Consider the following 21,317-nt stretch of genomic DNA (forward strand, 5'->3'; position numbering starts at 1 on the left):
TGTGTGTCCGTGGAGCAATGTGAGGAATGTGGACAATACATAAAAACAAGCACATACTGTCCACCATTGTCCAAGTGTGCTGGGAGGAGTCAGGGCGACACATGAGGCAAGGACTGCTGGGATTGGACTCGCCCTCGTTGTAACAGAGTCCATCAATGTTGCAGGTTTTGTCCTGAGAGGCAAAGGTGCAGCAACGCTTTGTTTTTGCTCCGACATAACGTCAATATTGTGTTAACTGTCCTCACCCGCAGGGTGCAGAGGACCTCGGTGTGGAGACTGCAGATTTGACAGGCTTCGTCATACAGAGTCAGGATTTTAGCGTTACTGTAGCTGTAGCCATCATTGGACACCTGTCAAGTAAAAAAAGTACGAAATATGTCAAAACAAGTATTAACAAAAATGGGTTTTTAAATCAATAAATCTCCAAACAGATTTAGAATCTTCAGTACAGCAGCAGGCATAGATTACATAGCAAGTGTGGACCAGGAACTCAGAAACACCAGGACAGAAGTCCCATTCAGGAAAGACCTGCATGCATTGCAGTCTGCACTAACTTTGATCTGCCAGCGGGCCAATGGTCTGTTTGTTGGCGTCGTCACGTCAACACCCGCAGAAGCTCGGTTGACCTCTGGAGGGAGTCGGCACTCCATCGCCATCACGTCCACAAAGGTGGCGGGGACCAACTGAGGCTCGGCCAGAAGCCATTCGCCTCCCACCAACTTCCAGGATGTGAGAGGTAGAGAAGATGTGATTAGATGTCTACAATGGGAGTCCAGGTGACCAAATGTCCTCTTTTCCCAGGACTTGTCCTGTTTTCACATCCTGTTGTGATGTTCTGTTTTTAGAACATTTCTTGAGACGATTTTTGAACATTCTTCCTTTGGAATTTGTAATAAAGTCATTTTTGCACTTTGTCATGCTCTTCATGTTTGAATACGGTCTAGTATCTGTCAAAAATATGCATATTTAAGCATATTTTACATATCTGTTGCCTAAATTCAGCATTTTTAAAGATAAAAATGGGTAAAAGATTTAAGTTACAAACATAAGGCATTCAGAATAATAATAATACTATTAACAAATATTTCTCTTATGGGCAATATATGTACACTAGCGCTCAAAAGTTTGGGATCACTTGCAAATTTCTTTGTTTTCCCATTCAAATTTGATGCACCCTAATATTCATTCATTCATTTTCTACCGCTTTTTTTCCTCACAAGGGTCGCGGGGGTGCTGGAGCCTATCCCAGCTGTCTTCTGGGCCTCTTGGAATGTGGGAGAAAACCGGAGTACTGAGCGGGCAATAGAACTTGAATCTAACGTGCTAACCACCCGTCCACCGTGCATTAGCTATGAAAATATTCAATTTATATATAAGGAATCATACTTTGCGGAAATTCATACCTATGGACAATTTGGAGTGGCCAATTCACCTAGCATGTTTTGGAATGTGGGAGAAAACCGGAGTACTCAGCGGGCTAACCACTAAACATCACGTGATACCGGCTTCCCCAATCTAACGTGCTAACCACTCGTCCACCATGCATTAGCTATGAAAATATTCAGTTTATAAATAAGGAAATACTTTGCGGAAATTTGGGTCTGGAATCAATTAACCACGATAAACAAGGGATTCCGATGCAACACACAGTGTAGGCATACTTTAAAAGTACTGAAATGATGATCCATGTTTGATTAAACATTCTTTCATTATCATTTCAGTATCCCTTTGCCAGGCTATGCGTCCTGCTTTTTCATCATCGTGACCATATCAAATATGGTCACACTGGAGGTGTATTTGTCCACGAGTGCCTGAGAAGAGGAAATACCTTTTCCTTAACAAACTCACACATGAGCTTGTGGGTGTTCTTGAAGCCTTGACCATAGATGTGAACAGTGGAGCAGTCACCCTTCCGGATATCACAAAGACCTTCCTTCTCCACTTCAGTAATCTCTGGGATCTGGTCTTCAATGTGTTGGAAGAACTATATTACAAGTAGAGTAGAAAGTAAACCTTCATGTCTGATGTTTCATCAGTACTTACCTGACAATACACTGCAGTCGTAGGATGCAAAGCCAAGGAAACAGATGCAGCCCCAGTCGGAGCATTCTCCATTACCATTGCATAGATTTGGACACTTGAGGATGGCCACACTGTCCCGCTGGTCTTGCTCCCTCGTGCCCTCCTCTACCAGCCGCCTCTCACACTCGTTCTCCAGTAACGGCAGCGTTGCGTTCAGCCACGAGTGCTCATCCTTCAACTGGAGGTCGCGGACGCACATGTCCACCGCAGAGCTCACTACAGAGTCGTCAAGGAGGCGTCTGCAGCCCAGTGCCGTGCTTGAGTTGGCAATGGCGTTCCGGCACTTGGCCATGGCCTTATGCTCAGTCAGCCCAGAGGGTGTCGGCCACGTCGGGGCAACGTCTAAATGAGATGTCACTTTGTGGTCTTCTGGGAAGAAGTAAGCAAAGCTCTCCAAGTCGGACTGGCTGAGGCTATGGTGGGGAGAGTTGGGGACGTACTGGTGGGTCTGCCCGCCGTTCTGAGTAGCAGAGCCTCCATGCTGCTTGTGGGGGCTGGAACGGCCATGTCGTCCATCTTCCTCCCCACTGAGCAACTCCACCGAGCTGATGTGCTCAGCTGTCACATCCAGAGACGGGATGACGCTGGGGAACTGCACATTGCCATAGCGAGAGCAGGCCCACTGTGAGGAGGTCACAGGGGGAAGGCGACTTCGCTGGGATTTAAGGCGGGGTTCCGTTTGACAGTTGCAGAACATGCGAGGGCTGAGCGTGCTGGGAGAGGATGAGGATGACAACGGAACAGTGTCGAACATGCTACTTCCTGGAGGGAGCCTGTTTGGAGTGGAAGAAGATGGTATAACCCACCAAGCACTATAGTAAGGGGTACCAAAGAGTGGGCCAGTTTGGGACCTTTTGCAGCAAGGTGGGTACCTAACAGAACCATAAGGCTTGGTGGAAATGAGAGAGTACACCACTATCTCGTTCACACCTCTAAATTATCTGTATATGTACTTGGAGTGGGCGTTACATAAACCAGGAGTGGGCGTGGTTTAACTGGAAATGGGTGGCGTTTAAATCTCTATTATTTTAAGTCTGACATAGATTGACATAGATTGATCAGAAGTTCATTCATTCATTTTCTACTGCTTTTTCCTCACGAGGGTCGCAGGGGTGCTGGAGCCTATCCCAGCTGTCTTCGGGCAACAGGCGGTGTACACCCTGGACTGGTCGCCAGCCAATCACAGGGCACATATACGTAGACATTCATACCTATGGACAATTTGGAGTCACCAATTAACCTAGCATGTTTTTGGAATGTGGGAGGAAACCGGAGTACCCGGAGAAAACCCACGCATGCACGGGGAGAACATGCAAACTCCACACAGAGATGGCCGAGGGTGGGATTGAACCCTGGTCTCCTAGATGTGAGGTCTGCGCGCTAACCACTCATCCGCCGTGCGGCCTATTGTGATAGTCTGTACATCAAAATATATAGTTTTGGACACAAGGAAGCCGGTTATGTATTCAAAATTTCAATATCATCAATTGTTATAACCATATAATGACAATTATGTGACTTTTACATGCATAAATGTCTCAGTGAAGTTACCAATATGGTGTCACAATTCTTCATGACAGAAGTGCAATAGATTGAACTGAATTTAGCCTGAATCATTGTTTTACTCTTTACATTTGCAGGAACACAGTTGTGTGCAGTTCAGAGCATAACATTTGCATGGGCCCCGACATTCACAAGTGCAGCGGCATTTGGTCAGCTGCTGGCAGGACTGATCAATGCGTGGAAGGGTTGACCACAAAACTTCCCAGGATTCCCCTTGCTTTCTCCAGCACCAGTTGCCAGGGCTTTCAGAATGCATTTTGGCAGACCGTTGCTTATATATATGCAGGCAGCTTGGAAGGTTGATCGTTTGACATGCTGAACAAGCGATGAACTTGTTGGTGGGATAGAATCATAGGACCGTTGTTTCCGAGCGAACAAGTGCAGTCTTGCCTCATCAACCTTTGTAGTGTTGCTGTGCTTGTCATACATAGTGACAACTAATTTTTCAACAATGTCAAGGTCGGCATCTTCTATGGTAGGTGGGTACTGGCTGAGTTTCCTGAACACTGGGCTCACCTCGGGACATACTGCCCATGTTTGCCATGCTGTTGTCTTGCCTCTACCTCGAAATGCTGACACAACATCACAGCCAGTGAAGGCATGAAAGAAGAGCATGCCATTGGATTTCTCCGGGCCAAGGTTCCTCACCAAGTCATGAATTGGGAACCATCTAATGCAGTGTTTTTCAACCTTTTTTGAGCCACGGCACGTTTTTTACATTGTAAAAATCTTGTGGCACACCACTAACCAAAAATGTTACAAAATGTCACCACGACCTCACACGTGCATCAATAAGTCTATCGGAGGAACAAGGTAGGTGTTGCCACACGGACCAATATTACATTGCTCTGCCAGTCTTTACACCACAGACACTCCACAGTAGCCACGTTTTTACATCACCACTTTTTCTCTTTCCGAATGACCTTTCGGGAAACAATGGTATCCATTGAAAGGAATATTCCAATCTCTTGTCTACATGCGCCGTGAAAATCAACCAGAATAGTCAATAGGGCATGCCCAGTAAAACGTAAACATCACGTGATACCGGCTTCCCCAAGTTTTTCTTTCACTTGTTGGAATAACTCCGTATTGCCAGTTTTTCATCTGTCCAGTCTTGAAATTTGGTTTGAATCAAAAACAATCTTTTCTTAGTCCAGTGCCGATTGCTGGCCTCCATTTTTAAAAGTGAAGAATGTCTGGATCTGCTTGTTACGTCATATCTGAGCATGCGCTGAAAGAACGCACCCGGGATAAATTTAAACAGGAAAAGATCAAATTCAATCTTGCTAATATTTTATAATTAAACTCAGGACATGTTTTATATAGATATATATTTTCTTTTTTAATAAAACTGGACTTGTGAATAAAGTATAGAAGGGTTTAGATTCAGTTTCACATATGGCGCTAATGCATACGAAAGCTGCTTGCCAACCGCCAATAAACAACAGAAGAAGAAAAACACCACGAAGAAGAAGGCACCCTGACAACTTTCCGGTACAAGATACCTCAATCGGATTGGTTAAAGGAATATTCCATCCCTGTTCAATTATTTCCGTTGGAGCAAATAAACCAAATGCAATTGGAATATTTGGGTCCATGTATACTATTGACATAATGTCTATTGACATAATATTTGCAAATGGTGATTAATAAATGTTAAATATAAAAAGTGGTATTGGATAATTCCTCACGGCACACCTGACGGTTTCTCAAGGTACACTAGTGTGCCACAGTGGTTGAAAATCACTGAACTACAGGGTTTACTGACCTCCAATCAGAGATGAAATCTTGCAGATCCTGCAGTGTGGTGCCTGCCAATGAGTGGTAATCGTTGTCCGGATCTCCGTCGTAAGTCCCGCACAGGCCCTGGGTGTGGCCCCGGTCTGAACCAGGGGCTCTCAGAGTCAGACTCATACCCCAGTCGGCCACATCAGCACGTACGAATGCTCCCGATGAAAAGGTTAACTGTTGTGATACAAAAACACCGGATACGGATACGTCAACACGAGAAAATGGAGTTGAAATTTGTGATGTTTCTCTTGAATCCACTTGAGGGTGCTGTCACTATCTGCTGTTATGCAAGTCCTCACCTGGACTAAAATAAACATCTCACCGATAAAAAGATGAGTCTGGTTCTTATATAGTCCCTCACCGTGACTTTGCGTCCTTGGTAGGACTCGTAGATGCGAATGCCGCTCTTGGTCAGGTCTCGATTCTTCACAGAGAGACGGGGCTTGGTTTCCCCCATCTCCCCGTCGCACATGTCGAAGGCGATGACATTGCTGCCGTCCCTCGCCACCAAGCCGCAAATGCATGATGTCGGTGCCACACTGCTGCCGCAGTCCCACTGGCGGACATGGACCTCAAACGGCCAGTTGGAGCTCCTGCAGAGCACAAAGGTGCCAATTTGGTAGTTCTCATAGCGCCTGTGGGGAGAGAGACAAGAATGATTTTAGGAACACCCTGTCTACTTTACGATACCACAGTTAAGGTTGCAAGCAGCTCCCTCATGTAACTCGGAGCTACAAATTAATGAAGTGACTTATGCATAGCTTCAGGGTGTCATCTGTTTCATATGTACCCATTATGATGAAGATTAAATTAGATTAGATTCAACTTTGTTGTTATTGCTCATGTCACTGGTACAGGGCAACAAAATGCAGTTAGCATCCAACCAGAAGTGCAATTTTATACGTACCTTAGTAGTAAGTAAATGTAGAAAAAAATGGACAGATCTATGTAAAAAACTATGACAGGCTATGACTATAATACAGTGAGGATATGTACAGGGATATAAATGACTATAATATGGCTATTGTAGATTATACAGATTATAAACAGTATGCACAGTATGGATGTGACAATATATAATTTATATAATATAATTTAATATATATAAATAAAATAATTTATATATATAATTGCCAAAAACATGCTAGGTTAATTGGCGACTGGTATGAATGTGAGTGTGAATGGTTGTTTGTCTATATGTGCCCTGTGATTGGCTGGCGACCAGTCCAGGGTGTACCCCGCCTCTCGCCCAAAAACAGCTGGGATAGGCTCCAGCACCCCCCGTGACCCTCGTGAGGAAAAAGCGGTAGAAAATGAATGAATGAATGAATGAATATGTACAGTATTGCAATGGAGTGACTAGAGTATGGCTATTGCAGATTATATAAATTATAAACAGTATGATCTATGAATGCAACAAGATATTACAGTAATATGTACAATAGTGCAATATGTACAATAGTGCAATGAAGTGATTGGGGGGGGGCATAGATCAGCGGGGGGATGTAAGTAGTGGAAGGGGTGGGCAATGGGGGGCAGAGTTCAACAAGGAGACAGCTGTTGGGAAAAAGCTGTTCCTGAACCTGGTGGTTCTTGTCCGTAAGCTCCTAAGATCTGACCTTGTTGGGCAGATTGACCATCAAAGTTTGTTGCCATGCCATATGGTGGAGGCCAAAATGTTTTGCAATTCATCATCACCCATGCGTCTAAAATCTGGGATTTTACTTGGAGCTCGTTTGGTCAAAGTACATAGGAGGAGTTCGGAAAAATAAGATCTTGATTTCGACCCAAAGTGTCCGAATTCCCGTTGGGTTCTTGAGACTTTTTTGTGCGTCTTGTACTAATAGACATCTCCACCAATTTCGGTGGCAATTGAGTGATACTACTTGCAAGTACTAATTTGGTAACAATTTTGAGTACATAATTGTGAGGTTCAGGTTCATGTTCAAAACTCTTAAAATATATATTGAGTAGGGATGTCCAGTATTGGCTTTTTTGCCGATAACCGATATGCTCATATTTTCCAACTCTCAAAGTTCCCATTAAAGGGAAGATCCTGATACCGATATCACCAGATATCAGATTACTTTTGGGCTAGCATCGGGCCGATAATTATCGGACATCCCTAATTATGAGGAAATATAACTACGGCTTTCAAATGATTAAAAATATTAATCAGATTAATCACAGGTTTTATTGATTAATCGTGACAGTAACATTAAAACATATGATTAATCACAGTTTTAATTGATTAATCACAGTAGCTTAATTAAAGCTGTGATTAATCTGATTAACATATTTAATCATAGCAAAATATAGGCTCTGTAAGTTTTGAGAACTCTGCAATAAACTAGAATTTGACTTGATGAGATTTGAGAGAAATATCAGCACCTAAATGTGTTTTTTAGTGAATTCAGATGCTTATATGTGCAATATAGATGAGTGCAAGATCATGACAATTTTTTTTAACCTTTCTATACCTTTTTTCACCTTTTCTTGTGAATTGAAATCCAAATGAAGGTGAAAATATATTTTTTTTCATGCATAATTATGACTACAAAACAAAAAAAAATTTTTCTTTAGAGGTAAAAACTGATCAATATTTTTAAAGTTTGGGTCATAAACACCTCATCCCCCCCTTCCTTTAAAAAAAAAAAAAGATTAAAGACGCACCTTTTTAATCAGGCTTTTAACTAATATTTTTAAACGTTTCTTATGTTTTTATATTTTAGTCCTAAATACTGCATTCTTTTTAACTGGGCCTGATGGACTTGGAAACTTGAGTTTTCATGCAAGTTTCAGCACCCAAAAAACTGAGGAAACGCAAAAAATAATAATAATAAACAGCAGTTTGGTGCTTGGGTCTTAAAAATACAAGATTTTAATGACAAAATACGTATTGATTCTTCTGGACGAATACACAACTGAAGTACCTGCCATCAAATGTAATCATATGAGGATCAGTTAAGGCGTAACAGTAAGCTGAAGGCACGTCCTTGACTTTTATCTGGAAAAGGAAAAAAAACACATCTAACATTAAAATGTGACAGTAGAAACCCTCTTTTGACATTTTTGACGTGTTTGTACCAGGACAGGTTCTGGAGCATAGCCATTCCACACAAAGTTCTGCGTGACGATGGGTTTGACAGAGATCTGAGACATCCTGTCACCGTCTTTGACAAAGTCCGTTATGGCAGAGAAGTGGACAACAGCCCGGCTGCAAATGTCATCCCTGCAGGGATTCCCATGTAAATCCACCGCACAGGAGGACAGAGACACATCTGCACCGTGCACAACCTCGTCTGCAACCAGGGGTGTGGAGCCGGAGCCGGAGCCGGAGCCACTCGGAGCCACACGATTTGCCCGGAGCCGGAGCCGGAGCCGGAGCCACTCTGACTTTGTGGCTCCTGTGGCTCCGACCTCCGAAACTCGAATCATTCCATTCCGCCTTACGCAAGGACGGATAACCACTTCATGAACGCGTGCTGGTGCTGCAAAAAAATGCGACACGTTGCATTATAAAGTTGCAAAATAAAGGCTGCATTTGTTTGACGGCGTGACAGGAGAAATGGAGCAATTGCTGTGAAACGTTTGAATACCGCGATGGATATGGGGGTGGGAGGGGGAGAGTCTCAGGCACTTTGTTGGCTATAGGCATGCAGCAACAGTCTGTATGTATATAAGATTGAGATTGAGATAACTGAATCAGCCCTGCACTTACTTAATGTTGCCGATTTGGTAATACATAGGTATATTTCACAGAAACATGGCGGCAGCTAAAGGACCGAGAAGTAAAGTATATGACTACTTTTCCGTTGGTGATGAAGGACTGTTTGTTTGCGGTGTCATCGATGAGGTCGGAAAAGCCTGTCAGAAATCGGTCAGCCGCAAGACGAAGGGAGGCGGCGGCTCCTCCGCGCATAATCTAAAACGTCATCTACAGCGATTCCATGAGGAGGAATACAAGCTTGTTGTGAAGGCCGACGAACCACCTTCCAAGAGTGCGCGTGTCGACACCTCTACTGAATCCCAACCAAAACGTCAGACCCAACAGCGTATGGATAGGTGAGTTTTATTGAGGAAATCGATCTTACAAAGAAAGGTTCGCGCGCTGCGCCACACCGACGCTGACGAGCCCGCCCCGCTTCCCGCTCCCCCTCGGCTCCGCTGACTATACGGTACCCCCCACTCCCCTCTGTCGCATCAGCTGAGATGGAGGGAGGGAGTAATGGGGGGGGGGAGGCGGCCGACACCGGGCGTGATCCACTCCTTGTCATATCGATGTTTGGATGAAAGTAATGGAATCCCACTCTATATTTTTGTTGACATTAAGAGGATTAAGTAAGCATTGATGTGACGTGCATTTCTCCAAAAAAGTGGGTCATCTTTTTATGAGATTAATTCAAATAATGAAAATGGCATTAACCTCTTTTTGAAATTTGCTACAAAAATATCTAAAATCCATTTTTTTAAGAATGTGAAATGGACTTTCGAGTGAGTTTTTTTTCTGCTAGCTACATAGACGCCTTAGCTCTCCTGATACCTATATATTTTCTAAGAACTTCGTTTTAAAAAATTTGTGTGGTTTGAACTAGATATAGCTCCATAACCTTGAACTCTATTGATCTAAGATTGGGAAATTTCAAATCCATGACCATGACAACTCAACAGACGAATTTTTGTTGTATTCTGAGAGGGTCGGGTGTTGAAACGCCCTACTTTGCGGTCGACTTGTCGTGGCATGCCCCCTGTAGACTCGACGTTATATGGGCCCGCTGACAAGGTTGTTGTCACTCGGTTGTTGTTGACTTGCCTTTCTAAATTTCAAGAAACATCTAAATTTCATCTTCGCCGAAAATTATTGTAATTAAAAAAATCGTGCACATGTGTGTCCCAAAACAACAAATTATTTCTGGTTCCGGCAGGTACATCACGTCTTCGAAAGTGACACTGAATATCAGCAAGAGCGAGTTCACCGACGGACTTGTGAGCATGGTGGTAAAGGACTCCTTGCCGCTCTCCTTCTTCTCGTCCTCGGCCGGCTTCGGTGCCATCGCCGGGTCCATCGCGAGGCAGCTGCACGTCAGCCTGGACAGGAACGCCGTTCGCGAGATGGTGATCAATCGGGCTCGGCAACTGGAGTCTGGCCTCATCAGCATCATGAGGAACAAACCCGTGTACTTGAAGATGGACGGAGCAACCCGGCTTGGCTCCAGTTACCTGGCTATCAACGCCCAGTTTTTTCACGACGGGAAGCCGACAATCAAGACACTAGCTGTCACGGACTGTGCCGGCAAGCACACTGCGAAGGAAATGCTGGAGCTGCTCAAGAAAGCGCTGGAGAGGTACGAGCTCAACAAAGATCAAGTGCTTGCTGTGGTCACGGACAATGCCAGGGCGATGGTGAAAACCGTAGAGCTATTGAACCAGAGTGATGAAGAGAGGAGCAGTGAATTGCTAGAGGAGGGAAGTGCGGATGATCAGGGAGATCAAGAAGAGGACGAGGTTGGTGATGACGAAACACTCCGCGACCTGATTGTGGATCACTTCGACACGTCCACAGGCTCGCGCCCAGCAGCTGGCGCAAACACCAATGTCCACATGACGCGATGTGGTGTTCACACCCTACAGCTGGCTGTACGCGACGGATTGAAGCAACGAGGTGCACATGCGGTGTTGGAGCATGCCCGAAGCGTCGTGAAGAAGCTCAGGGCGCCGAACATGGTGGCATCTCTGAAAAAGAAAGGTCATCTGCTCCCGATCATCGACGTGCCAACAAGGTGGGGCAGCAGCTACGCCATGGTGAACCGCCTGCTGGAACTCCGGGAGGTGGTGCAAGATTATGCTGCTGTCGCGCCGGACTTGCACCTGTCGGACGAAAAATGGCAGCGAATCCAACAACTTGCTGACGTCCTCAAGGACCCATACATCGTGACCATTCGGTTACAGAGCAGTGAGCTCACACCAGGGACGTTTCTCAAAGAGTGGCTGAAGCTGCGGGACGGACTGGAGAAGAAAGGGGGCATCGGCGCCGCTATCGCCTCCTCCATGCGAGGGCGGGAAGAGACACTGCTCGAGTCGGATGCCGTGTTGGCTGCCGTCTTCGCCGACGCCCGGTACAGGATCCTACTAGGCGAGAGACTGCAACGTGCCGAAGATGCTTTCATCAAGATCGCTCACAGGGTTCATCACATAGAGAACTCTGGAGCTTCTACTGCAGCAGAGCATCAGCTGAGCAGCGCGAGCTCCGAGCAAGAAGACGACCCATTTGAACAGGAGTTGGACCGGCTCGAACGCGGGCGTCATGCAGTGATGCAAACACCCTCTTCGGTGACGGATGCAGTGCATGAGATGAAGAATCTCGGACGACTGAAGGGAAAAGACGTCTGGAGCATCATCGGCAAGTACCCAGCGGCCGTTCAGACGACCAGCCTCGCCCTGGCCGCTCTACCCACGACACAAGTGTCAGTCGAACGGCTGTTCTCGGCCATGAAACTTCTGCTAACGGACCTTAGATCCCGGATGAAGGAAGACATCGTGGAGGCAATGCTCCTCATACGTTCCAATGAGTAAAACGCGAGTGCTTGCAGTGAGAGATGCATGATGTGAAAAGTTCTGAGTTGCTGTGAAAGCCAATGACTCACTTTTACGTCTTTCCCATGTTTTAGCGATTTTGGGCAACATGGTTCCATTTTTCTGTAAAGATGTGTTGGTTAATACAAAATACATTCGATGAGAAAAGAAAAGGCTGTTTTTGCTTGCTCAAAACCGTTAAAATGCGCTATAAGTTACTCTTTAACTTGGTGAAAAATAGACCTAGCCGGAGCCGGAGCCGGAGCCGGAGCCACAAGGAGCCACACCATTTTGCCCGGAGCCGGAGCCGGAGCCGGAGCCACAAAAATTGATGTGGCTCCACACCCCTGTCTGCAACACAACACACACTAATCAGTGTGCTGTTGATTGTTTATATTGCTTATATCAAGCATTGAACACTATTATGGGTAAATATCATCTAGCTTAGTGAGTAAGCTACATAGATGTCAGCCACCTTGGCTTTTGGTGCTGAGCTGCAAGGAGATAGTGCACTGCTCCGAAGAGGATGACTCCTCCAGGCATGGGATGGGAACTGTGCTCTCGACCATCAGCTCATATACCTTCCCATCCTCGGACACGTTGCTCACGTTTGGTCTCAGCTGCACATGACATTTTTAAAAAAACATCCTTAGTGGTTGAATAATGTCTATTTTATTGTTATAAACTCACTAGATTTGTCATTAGTAGCTTTTTTTGTCAAAAAAAACAAATACTCGCTAAATATAGTGACAAAACTGCTAAGCTGGAAACATAGATCTCTCCTGCTACATCTTCTTATTCTGAGGTGCACATGAGGTGTAAGAAACAGAGTTACAATGACATCTACTGTACAGAGTTGGAATGAGAAGCTACATTCAGGCTCATTGTACGGTGTCTCATTGTAGAGAGGGCAAACTATATGTGGTGGTCCAAATTAATTTGTGTTGGGCCCCAACAGTAATCTACATGTCACTAACTGCCAATAAACATGGTCCTGCAGATTTACATTGTCACTGCATCAATTTGAAGTGAAAACCCTGGAATGTACCCGAATCCCAGCAAAGAACTCCTGACTTTCCACTGAAGCACTGCGGACGTTTGGGGAGTCCAAGAAGAAACTGAAGGTGGAGCAGTAAATCTGAAAACAGAAGAATACAACTGTTGAGTGCTCGGTGGTGTCTTCTGGGAGCCGGCCATGGCCTCACCTTGTCTCCCAGACGCAGGTTGAAGCCATCCAGCTCAATGAGGGCCCACGTCTGGACGGTGGTCTCTTGCTTGAGCTCCTCCCTGGCCTCGCCCTGAGCTGAGGAGCGGGTCCAGGCCACCACGTGGCCCAAAGAGCTGTTGTAGCTGCTGTTGAAGCTGCACTTCAGGTGGACGCCGCCCCCTGTCCACTCAGGGACGATAACCGGCATAGACGGAATGGGAGGCTGCTTGGCTGAAGAAAGAAAAAGGTTGTTTTTCTCTCTACTTTTATATCCTAGTAGATTCCTCTGGGATCTTCATAGCTAGGAACAGTTTTAAATAATGTACTTTTTTCCTGGCTACAAAGGAACAAAACATAGCAAGAACCTACACCATGGGTGTCCAAATTATACAAAGGGGCTGTGTTTTTTTAAACAATTTGGGCAGCACCACTATGGAGGACCAAAACTGCCAAAATAATAAATAAATAAATAAATAAAAGTGAAAATAAAAACAAAAATGAAAAAAAATACAAAAATTAAATACACAAAAATAAATATAAATGAAATAAAAACAAAAATGAAAAAATATAAACATAAATAAATAAATAAAAGCAAAAATAAATACAAAAATAAAAAACAAGATTCAAAAATTAAAAATAAATGTCGAAATAAATACAAAAATAAATATATAAATAGAATTACATATCAATAAATAAATAAAAGCACTCTGCTCTCATATGTATTTATTTCATGCAGCAGACAATGTCAGCTTGAAATGCAGAAGGAAAAACTATTCAAATGAGGGGGCGGTCCTAAGTGTGTCTTGGGTTGAACTGTTCGCCTATTGGTTGATCGACATGTGAGTGCGAAAAAGCTCCGTCGGGGAGGAGAGAGATCAGGCTCCAATGAGGCTTCCACCCGGAAAAGCAGGTAATCCGGGGAAGCATTATCCGAAATATCTGCTAGCAAACGGAGATCCCTGGAGATTGCAGCCATATTTACCGCCATTGAGAGTGGTGTGGTGACTTCCTCTTGCTGTGGCTGTTTGCAGGCATACCTAGTCGATTTTCGCACTCACATGTCGATCAACCAATAGGCGAACAGTTCAACCCAAGACACACTTAGGACCGCCCCCTCATTTGAATAGTTTTTCCTTCTGCATTTCAAGCTGACATTGTCTGCAGCATGAAATAAATACATATGAGAGCAGAGTGCTTTTATTTATTTATTGATATGTAATTCTATTTATATATTTATTTTTATTTATTTCTACATTTATTTTTGTATTTATTTTTAATTTTTGAATCTTGTTTTTTATTTTTGTATTTATTTTTGCTTTTATTTATTTATTTATGTATATTTTTTTTATTTTTTTTATTTCCATTTATATTTATTTTTGTGTATTTAATTTTTTGATTTTTTTTCATTTTTGTTTTTATTTTCACTTTTATTTATTTATTTATGTATTATTTTGGCAGTTTTGGTCCTCCATACACCACATTCTAAAAACACAATTTAACAATATATAAAACATTCAGTTCAGAAAAAAAAGAAACATTTTGAGAAAAAGAAATATATATTGAGTAGGGATGTCCAGTATTGGCTTTTTTGCCGATAACCGATATGCTGATATTGTCCCATTAAAGTTCCCATTAAAGGGAAGATCCTGATACCGATATCACCCGATATCAGATTAGTTTTGGGCTAGCATCGGGCCGATAATTATCGGACATCCCAAATTATGAGGAAAAATAACTACGGCTTTCAAATGATTAAATATATTAATTAGATTAATCACAGGTTTTATTGATTAATCGTGACCGCATCATAAAACACATAATTAATCACAGTTTTAATTGATTAATCACAATGATTAATGAAATACCGCTGTGATTAATCTGATTAACATATTTAATCATAGCAAAATATAGGCTCGGTAAGTTTTGAGAACTCTGCAATAAACTAGAACTTGACTTGATGAGATTTGAGAGAAATATCAGCACCTAAATGTGTTTTTAGTGAATTCAGATGCTTATATGTGCAATATAGATGAGTGCAAGATCATGACAAAAAAAATTAACCTTTTCATACCTTTTTTCACCTTTTCTTGTGAATTGAAATCCAAATGAAGGTGAAAATATATTTTTTTCATGCATAATGATGACTACAAAACAAAAAATAATTTTTCTTTAGAGGTTTCTAGCACCTCCTTACCGCCTCCCTGGTGGAGGTAAAAACTGATCAATATTTTTAAAGTTTGGGTCATAAACACCTCATCCCCCCTTCCTAGGCCTGTGCCAGCTTCCTGCAAACATACCCTGGCATGATTCACAACCTGGCAGAGCACAACCTGTTACTATGGAAACCAGACCCGCCGGAGGCCGAGACACATGCTTGGCTCATTATAGCAGAGCCGCGAGCAGGGGGCCGGCGGGCGGTGGTGCATTCCTGACCTGCTGATTGTTTTGCTGTTTGACCTAACAGGAGCAGACAGGCACGAGCTACAAAAGGAGGAAAAACAGAAAAAGGCCCTCACTTGCTGTACATGTTCCACCCCTGTTCACCTCCCCGGGACTACAGGTCAGCGATGTTGTGGGTGACATGTCTGGCATTTCTATCAAAAAGCAGAAAAGAATATGATGAAGTGTGTCCCGGGACTTTTGCTCGTATAGGACCTGAGTTATTTGCATGGATTTATATACACCACCCTGTGCACAGTAGCCCATGCATCCCTGTGTGGGCTGCAGCAGGTAAATGTAGAAGTCTCCGCAGTTGCGGACAGACACCGGGATGCGGAACGAGCAGCATTCCTTGCTGCTGCTCGGGAAGTACTGCCACGAGGCGCAGGCCGTCAGCTGCCTGAGCTCCAGTGGGCCCGGCAGGGATTCTCCCTCTCCCAGGGACAGCCACACTGGAGCCTGGGTCCCGCAGTGGTTCACCTGAGAGAGCATTCACATAGTTTTCATTGATAAAGCAGGTTCTTCTCCCATATCACCAAGCGATTTACTATACACCCAGCCGTGTGGCTATCCATCACCCATGGAAGAGTGGGATGCCCTGGGAAGCTGGAGGGAAGTTGACACCTCGACTAGATTGTTGCAGGCTTCTCACAGCGGGACGCACGTGAAAAATGAGACACACTGTCCTTGCACAAACTACACACACTGACAGATGTGTGAGTGTTATTTAGGCAGATGCATTTATGCTTGTAATTGAAAACAGTGAATTTAGCCATAAAAATGATTGACGGGGAGAAAACACGGAGGTCGCAGTAGGAAACATTGGACAACTAAGTGGATTCTGTGATTTATGGAGTCTAATTACTGTATGTGAAAGATATCTTAATTACTTAAAGTATCTGTCCAGATGTTTTTTCTCTGTGGAACTCTTCATGTTATTCTGATGCGAGCCAACATTGTTACACCAGAGGTTCTCTTTAGGCAATAAAAGTAAAAAATAACATGGCTTCGGCTGAGGTTGGGATTCGAACAGTTCTACAAAATAGTTACACAGAAATAACTGGAGGAGGGGGTGCTGTGAGACATTTACCTCCACACACTGGGTGGGCATAATGGCCGGCTTGTCAAAAATTTGGAACTGGTACCAGCCGGGCACCAGTGAGTGGTCACAGATGAAGTCTTGCAGGGCCGCCTGCAGCAGCCAGCTGGAGCTGAAAGTGGTGCTGCGGTACGGGTTCTGGAGCACAGAGTGGCCCCCCGGTGCACACTCTGGAGGGAGAACTGCAAGGGGAAGAACAAATGTTCTGTATGGAGGAACTTTCATGAGTGATAAGAGCCAGTGGAAGAGCTGGACCACAAATTCTGCCATGACAAAGACAACAATGATCAACGTGAATGGGTTATAGACAACAATATATCACGTTAATATTTTGGTTACCCTATGAATCTGCTCGATCGGGATCCTTTTAGCACTAATACACCATACACTAAGTCGTGATTCCTCTGGGATTTCCCTTTCTGTGACCCACAAGACGGTGAAGCTCCAAAAATGTGCTGTTTTATGGACTGTCACTGTGTGCAGCAGCCGGCAGTTCATTCTTGGTGCCAAATTGTCTCCAGTTCAGGTGACGTTATGGCAGTTTTTCTAAATACATGTCAATATTCATTTATCCATTCATTTTCTACCACTTTTTCCTCACTAGGGTTGCAGGGGTGCTGGAGCCTATCCCAGGGCACATATAGACAAACAACCATTCACACTCACATTCATACCTATGGACAATTTGGATTCGCCAATTAGCCTAGCATGTTTTTGGAATGTGGGAGGAAACCGGAGTACCCGGAGAAAACCCACGCATGCATGGGGAGAACATGCAAACTCCACACAGAGATGGCCGAGGGTGGAATCGAACCCTGGTCCTCCTAGCTGTGAGGTCTGCGTGCGAACCACTCGACCGCCGTGCCGCCCCATGTCAATATTGTTTAAAAAAAAAAACTCTTCCATGGGTTTTGACATGGGGTGTCCAAACTTTTTCCAGTCAGGGCGACACAGTGAAAAATGAGAGGATGCAAGGACCACTTTCATATGTTGTAATTGGTGACTAAGCGGCATAGACAATTATTGAATGAATGAAAAAAACTGCATCTCAGCTTTCTGATATGTGTGAAAAAGCATATTATTAATCAACTTCGCTCTTTGCTCTTTTTTCCCCATTTGTATAGTCCCCCCCCCCCCCTTTGTGGGTTTTCTTTTAATTATATTATGGACGTGTAACTTTTTCCCCAACCTAATTTCCCGAATTTTTTCAACTATTTCAGCTTTCTTCTTGTAAATTTTCTTCTTGAAATTATGAATTTATTCCCCTATTTATGGCCAATATTTTGACTTTATCCTCATACCCTAATTTTCAAAAAATTACAATTTCATTTGTTGTCTTGTTTCTCAAATTATGACATTTAAAAAAATAATTTTGTCTTTAATATTTCCATTCTATGCTGCAAAATCAATGCAATTATTAATCTTTATAGTATGTCGTCCCTGATCAAGTTAAATAACTTTTCACTCTTATTGTTTGAACTTTATATAAATTGCTGCTGATTTTTGCGTTTTTGCTGTTGGTTTTTGACATATGTGCCTTTGGATTGACTGGAGACCAGTCCAGTGTGTACCCCATATGTCGCCCCAAAGTCAGGTTCTAACATACCCCCGCGACCCTAGTGAGAATTACACGTTATAGAAAATGAATGAATTATTATTTTTCTGTAGTTTTAGTTTAAATTGTATTTTTAGAATGTGCTGCTGACTACTAAAAAACATCTGTGTTTTGTACGCCCGTATTAAAGGAAGATGTCTTACTCCCCCTTCCATAACTAGCGCTTTCTTTCTTTTTTTTCTTTTCTTAATTTATTTCAGGGGGTTGCACCGCGGTCGAGTGGTTAGTACGCAGACCTCACAGCTAGGAGACCAGGGTTCAATTCCACCCTCGGGCATCTCTGTGCTGACTACTAAAAAACATCTGTGTTTTGTACGCCCGTATTAAAGGAAGATGTCTTACTCCCCCTTCCATAACTAGCGCTTTCTTTCTTTTTTTTCTTTTCTTAATTTATTTCAGGGGGTTGCACCGCGGTCGAGTGGTTAGTACGCAGACCTCACAGCTAGGAGACCAGGGTTCAATTCCACCCTCGGGCATCTCTGTGTGGAGTTTGCATGTTCTCCCTGTGCATGCGTGGGTTTTATCCGGGTACTCCAGTTTCCTCCCACATTCCAAAAACATGCTAGGCTAATTGGCGACTCCAAATCATACCATAGATATGAATGTGAGTGTGAATGGTTGTTTGTCTATATGTGCCCTGTGATTGGCTGGCGACCAGTCCGGGGTGTACCCCGCCCAAAGACAGCTGGGATAGGCTCCAGCACCCCCGCGACCCTCGTAAGGAAAAGTGGTAGAAAATGAATGAATGAATTAATGAATTTATTTCAGACATGCATACTATGTTTCATTATTCTTTCTCACATATACACTTACGATACACTTACAATATCTATATAAATATATACACACACATATACATACACACATATATACATACACACATATATACATACATATACATACACACATATCTACATATATATATATATATACACATACATACACACATACATGCACACACACAACACCTCATTACTACACATGTGTGAAAAGGAGCAGGAAGAAGCAAAGCTTATTAAATCCTACCCCTTCTCCACACCATAGCAGTTACCAATTCAAAAAGTGATTTTTTTCCACACATATAATCACAGAATCTTACATAAGACAAAACAACAAAAGAAGAGTGGGAACATCGGACACCCCAGCAAAACCCCAGGACATTGCTGAAGCACACTACCAACCCCGCCAGTCAACCCACCTGGCCCCGACCCCCCTAGCCCCTGAGTGCACCCAACAAGTGCCCAGCACCCCAGCAGTCCCCGCACACCCCGTTGCCCTCCCATTTGCAATGAAAGCAAATGGGAGGTAATTCCATACCGCAAGGATACTGAACCAGTTGCCATGTGAGTACATTATGGTGGATTACAAACATGCATTTCTTTAATGGTTGTGATTGGCTTGTGCAGGTGCAGGTGTACCTATGATTGGTCAGATTGTGGACTTCAATTTACCACCCTGTAAGGTAGATGTCAGTAAAATTATCTGGTCTCAACCTCAAAGAGGCGGCAATGCCCCCACCCCCTTGACCCAAGAGGTCAAATGAAAGGTGATATCGCCCGACTGTGTGTCAGAGTGTTGACTGGCAGACCAGATCTGATGGAGATACTATGAAAGGTGCTGACAGACTCGGCACCTAGACACATCACTCCTCACCTGTTGTACTCTTAAAAGGTTTGGACAGAAGCAGGCTTGGAGCTATTTGTCCTTGGATGACAGATCCCCTGGTGGCATTTTAGCAGCACTCATATATGCACTCACTTTGCCACATTAGCAAAACATCTTGAAAATTGTCATTTTAGGTGCAGTTGGGCATTGGCTGTGTTGTTAATGTTCAAAAAAAAAACTTACCTGCTTGTGCGCGCATTGCGTGAGGAAGTGAAAACGTCAAACACCAGAGAAGTTTCACAAGCGGTCTAAATCTGATCGTCATGATTCTGGTTCCTCCTGCGGTGTCTGTGCTCCTCCACCTCCTCATCGTCCGTCTTCCTGCGGGGGCACCTCGGCTGTCGTGGCGTGATAGAGTCCGGCTTCTGTGGCTCCAACACGGCGGCGGACTGCAGCCTGGAGGCTGGCTGAGCACGCTGCGTAAAGCTGCCGCATACAGAGCGCCAGGAGGGGCGGGAGTGTCGCACCACTTCTTGAACCCCTAGAACTGCGCGCATCTGACAGAACACACACTTTTATTTCAGGTTTGTAACTTTTTTTTTATGGAAGCCCGTTTCCGCCAGTGAAAGAAGCACAATCCCAATGGTGAGTTCGAATTATGAGATAGAAAGTCAAAATAAGGAGATAAGAAAGACCCAATTATGTGATTTTTAAAAAGTTGACATTATGAAATTAGGAGATAAAAAGTCCAAATTACGAGATAAAGTGATAATTATGTGATTAAAATCGACATTATGACATATAGCACGGGCCGAGTGCCATGTGACAAGGCTGCTGTGAAGTCGGCGCATGCGCAGTTTGTAGCAAATGAGTTCGATATTTTTAACCTCATGATTTACCACATAATTATCACTTTATTTCATAATTACAACTTTTAATCTCACAATTTCGAATTTGTATCTCATAATTCTTACTTTTTATCTTGTACCATGACCATCTTGTGTCATAATTATGACTTACCATTGGGATATTTTTGGCTTCCATACTTTTTCCACCGCGCGTTATATATAATCAAAAAAGAGGGGTGGCACGTTGATATTTTTATTTATTTATATTTCAAAGGAGAGTCTGTCATGGCACCGAAACGGGAGTGCCAGAGAGCCAAACAGAGATGGTGCAAGTCAAAGCTTGAGGTTGATGATGAGGTTTACAAAGAAAGGCTACATTCTTTCAACCAAACCTTGCATCGTAACAACTGTCATGTACTGTTTGCTACAGTTCACAGACGTAGAAACCCTCCACTTTCTAAGTCCAATGAGTTTGCAATATTCTTTCACGACAAA

The 21,317-nt window shown here is 43.6% G+C and overlaps 1 protein-coding gene across 1 annotated transcript in view; it reads right to left on the reverse strand.

Moving 5' to 3' along the window:
- The window catches only part of vwde (von Willebrand factor D and EGF domains), a 38,115-nt gene extending 17,711 nt beyond the window's left edge, over nt 1-20,404 (reverse strand). Inside the window, exons 1-16 of the mRNA XM_058053324.1 lie at nt 20,218-20,404; nt 16,746-16,936; nt 15,904-16,135; nt 15,733-15,810; nt 13,215-13,447; nt 13,058-13,147; nt 12,485-12,629; nt 8,524-8,738; nt 8,370-8,443; nt 5,798-6,071; nt 5,414-5,610; nt 2,044-2,855; nt 1,829-1,965; nt 555-719; nt 246-350; nt 58-172 (exon numbers count right to left, since the gene is read on the reverse strand). Of these exons, the coding sequence (XP_057909307.1) occupies nt 58-172; nt 246-350; nt 555-719; nt 1,829-1,965; nt 2,044-2,855; nt 5,414-5,610; nt 5,798-6,071; nt 8,370-8,443; nt 8,524-8,738; nt 12,485-12,629; nt 13,058-13,147; nt 13,215-13,447; nt 15,733-15,810; nt 15,904-16,135; nt 16,746-16,936; nt 20,218-20,344 (3,190 nt within the window). The 5' untranslated portion in view covers nt 20,345-20,404. The remainder of the gene's footprint in view (nt 1-57; nt 173-245; nt 351-554; nt 720-1,828; nt 1,966-2,043; nt 2,856-5,413; nt 5,611-5,797; nt 6,072-8,369; nt 8,444-8,523; nt 8,739-12,484; nt 12,630-13,057; nt 13,148-13,214; nt 13,448-15,732; nt 15,811-15,903; nt 16,136-16,745; nt 16,937-20,217) is intronic.
- Nucleotides 20,405-21,317: the final 913 nt, after the last annotated feature.

This window comes from Doryrhamphus excisus, chromosome 17 (assembly GCF_030265055.1).
Source record: "Doryrhamphus excisus isolate RoL2022-K1 chromosome 17, RoL_Dexc_1.0, whole genome shotgun sequence".
Taxonomy (NCBI): Eukaryota; Metazoa; Chordata; class Actinopteri; order Syngnathiformes; family Syngnathidae; genus Doryrhamphus; species Doryrhamphus excisus.